Consider the following 2,099-nt stretch of genomic DNA (forward strand, 5'->3'; position numbering starts at 1 on the left):
TTTTTTTTTTTTTTTAAGCGAAACAGTAAAACTAAAAACCAAAACACACCACCTTCCCATGTTTTCCTGTCCCCAAATGGTCCATCTCCTGTCATCCTCCTTCCCTTTTCTCTTCACCCACGCTTCCTCCCACATCCGTCCTAAGGCCCCTGAACCCTAAGGTCCTTTCCTGAGAGCACTCCGAACAAACTCTGAGCCACGGAGACTTGGAGCGGCGAGACACCCCCTCCCCTTCCTCGGAAACCTTCCTGGAGGAAACTCTGGTGGACGTTGGAGCAACCTCGCTATCGGCCTGGCAGGGAGCCTCTGGGCCTGGAGCGGCCCCACCTCGCCGTGACTGAACTCTGTTGCTCTGCTCCCTGCTGCTCATGCCTCTGTGGGCCTGGAGTCAAGATGGATAGGCTGCGGAAGGAGGCCAGGGTTGGGGGGTGGTTGGGCTGGGGGCAGGCGTGAGGCCTTTGAATCTGTGTGTCCTGGAAAGGAGTTGGCTTCCTGGGACTCCCTTCTTGTGGTGAGGAGCCGCCTGGCCTGTGCCGAGCAAGGAGCGGGCCCTTCTGGACGGTGGGTTGTGGGTGGCGGTGGGTTGAGCGGCCAGCCTGACCTTGGGGTCACTGCCCTAAAAGAGGGCAGCCCCGAGGAGGGCTATTTGGTACTTTTGGTTTCCTAATTTAGCACTTTAAATGACATTAACTTATTTAATGGGGGTAGGGTGGGCAAGAATGAAGGGCCTAGAAAACTAGATTTGGGGGCCTGGAGGGTGGGAAGGGTCTGGTGGTGAGGGAAGTGGGGGGGACAGAGAGGGGCTGGTGGGGGGGGCAGTGAGGGCAGCTCTGACCCAAAGGTCAAGCAACTTGACCTTTAACCATCCTCTTTTGAGATTTGAGGGTTTTCAGGTAAGGGGGTGAGATGAATTTTAAATGGGGAACTGGTGACCCCCGGTGAGATCCCTGAGGGTCCCTGAGGCCTGACCAGGCAGCCAGCTACTCTAGACCTGGCCTGTGGAAGACTGCCTTGCAGTCTTGAGCCAACGAGGCTTTTGAGAAAGTCCTGAGAAGGGGATGAAGAACAAATTTTGATTCTCAACCCCAGGCCCCCCAGAGGGCACAGTGAGGGGCCAGCAGGTGGGGAGGGGGGTTATGCGGGTGGGGGATGAGGAGGCAGATAGAGCAGGGCCCCTGGGGAGCAGGATTCCTATTTGGAGCACAAAGCTGGGTAAGCACAGGGGAGGGCTGGGGAGTAATCTCCCTGCATAAGCACAGAAAGAAGGAGCCATTGAAGGGGCAGACCCTCCTAGTCCCTGGGGCCTGGCGGGAAGGTCAGTGTTTGGGGAGAGCCTGGGGAGCCATTGAGGGCTGGGGAGGGAAGGGAGACTGGGGTTGTGTTTCTTCATTTTCTTTTTGTTTTGTTTCATTTTTGTTGGTTCATCCTTGTTTTCTAGCTTTGGATCATTTTTGTACAAAGGCAAGCAGGCCTTTTTGAAAAATAACAAAAGAAGAGGAAAAAAAAAATCCCTCCTGGAAAAAAAAAAAACCCTTGGAAAATAGGAAAAAAAAAAAAAAGGACCTCATCAATGATGCAATTACTTTTAATTGCAGGCAACTCTTTACATTTAAGTGAAGTGTCTTAACATTTTATATTGTTTTAAAAATATATTTACATATTATATATATATATAATATACGTAATATAAATATATATAAATATTTAAAAAAGAAAAAAAAAAAGAAAACCGCGGCGCTCCCTCCCTGGCCGCTGTTTTGGCGGGGGAGGGGGGCTGGAGGATGGGCACATCGGCCTGGCTTCCGTGGTCCAGTGAAATGGTTTGGTTTGATTTGGCTGTACAGAGACCCCCTGACTGGGAGGGGCGGGGGGAGTGGTGCCCCCTCCTCCCTCCACTCCATTACTCTTTGCTTGCTACTTTTCGCTTGCCCCCACCCGGAGCCCCTGTGACCTGAATGTGTGCCCCACCGTCTTTGTCCTGAGTTGAATGTCCCCTTGTGGGGGGAGGAGGAGGTGTCCGTCCACGAGGGGCAGACGGAGGGAGCTGTGGGCCCCACTCCACCGACTCAAGGAGCGCCCAGTGGGACTTGCATCTTTCT

At 52.9% G+C, this 2,099-nt stretch overlaps 1 protein-coding gene across 1 annotated transcript in view; it reads left to right on the forward strand.

Moving 5' to 3' along the window:
• Positions 1 to 1,563, forward strand: part of SRCIN1 (SRC kinase signaling inhibitor 1) — a 65,890-nt gene extending 64,327 nt beyond the window's left edge. The window contains exon 23 of the mRNA XM_059380365.1: positions 146 to 1,563. Coding sequence (XP_059236348.1) covers positions 146 to 160 — 15 coding nt within the window. The 3' untranslated portion in view covers positions 161 to 1,563. The remainder of the gene's footprint in view (positions 1 to 145) is intronic.
• The last annotated feature ends 536 nt before the right edge of the window (positions 1,564 to 2,099 follow it).

Source organism: Mustela nigripes, chromosome 16 (assembly GCF_022355385.1).
Source record: "Mustela nigripes isolate SB6536 chromosome 16, MUSNIG.SB6536, whole genome shotgun sequence".
Classification (NCBI taxonomy): Eukaryota; Metazoa; Chordata; class Mammalia; order Carnivora; family Mustelidae; genus Mustela; species Mustela nigripes.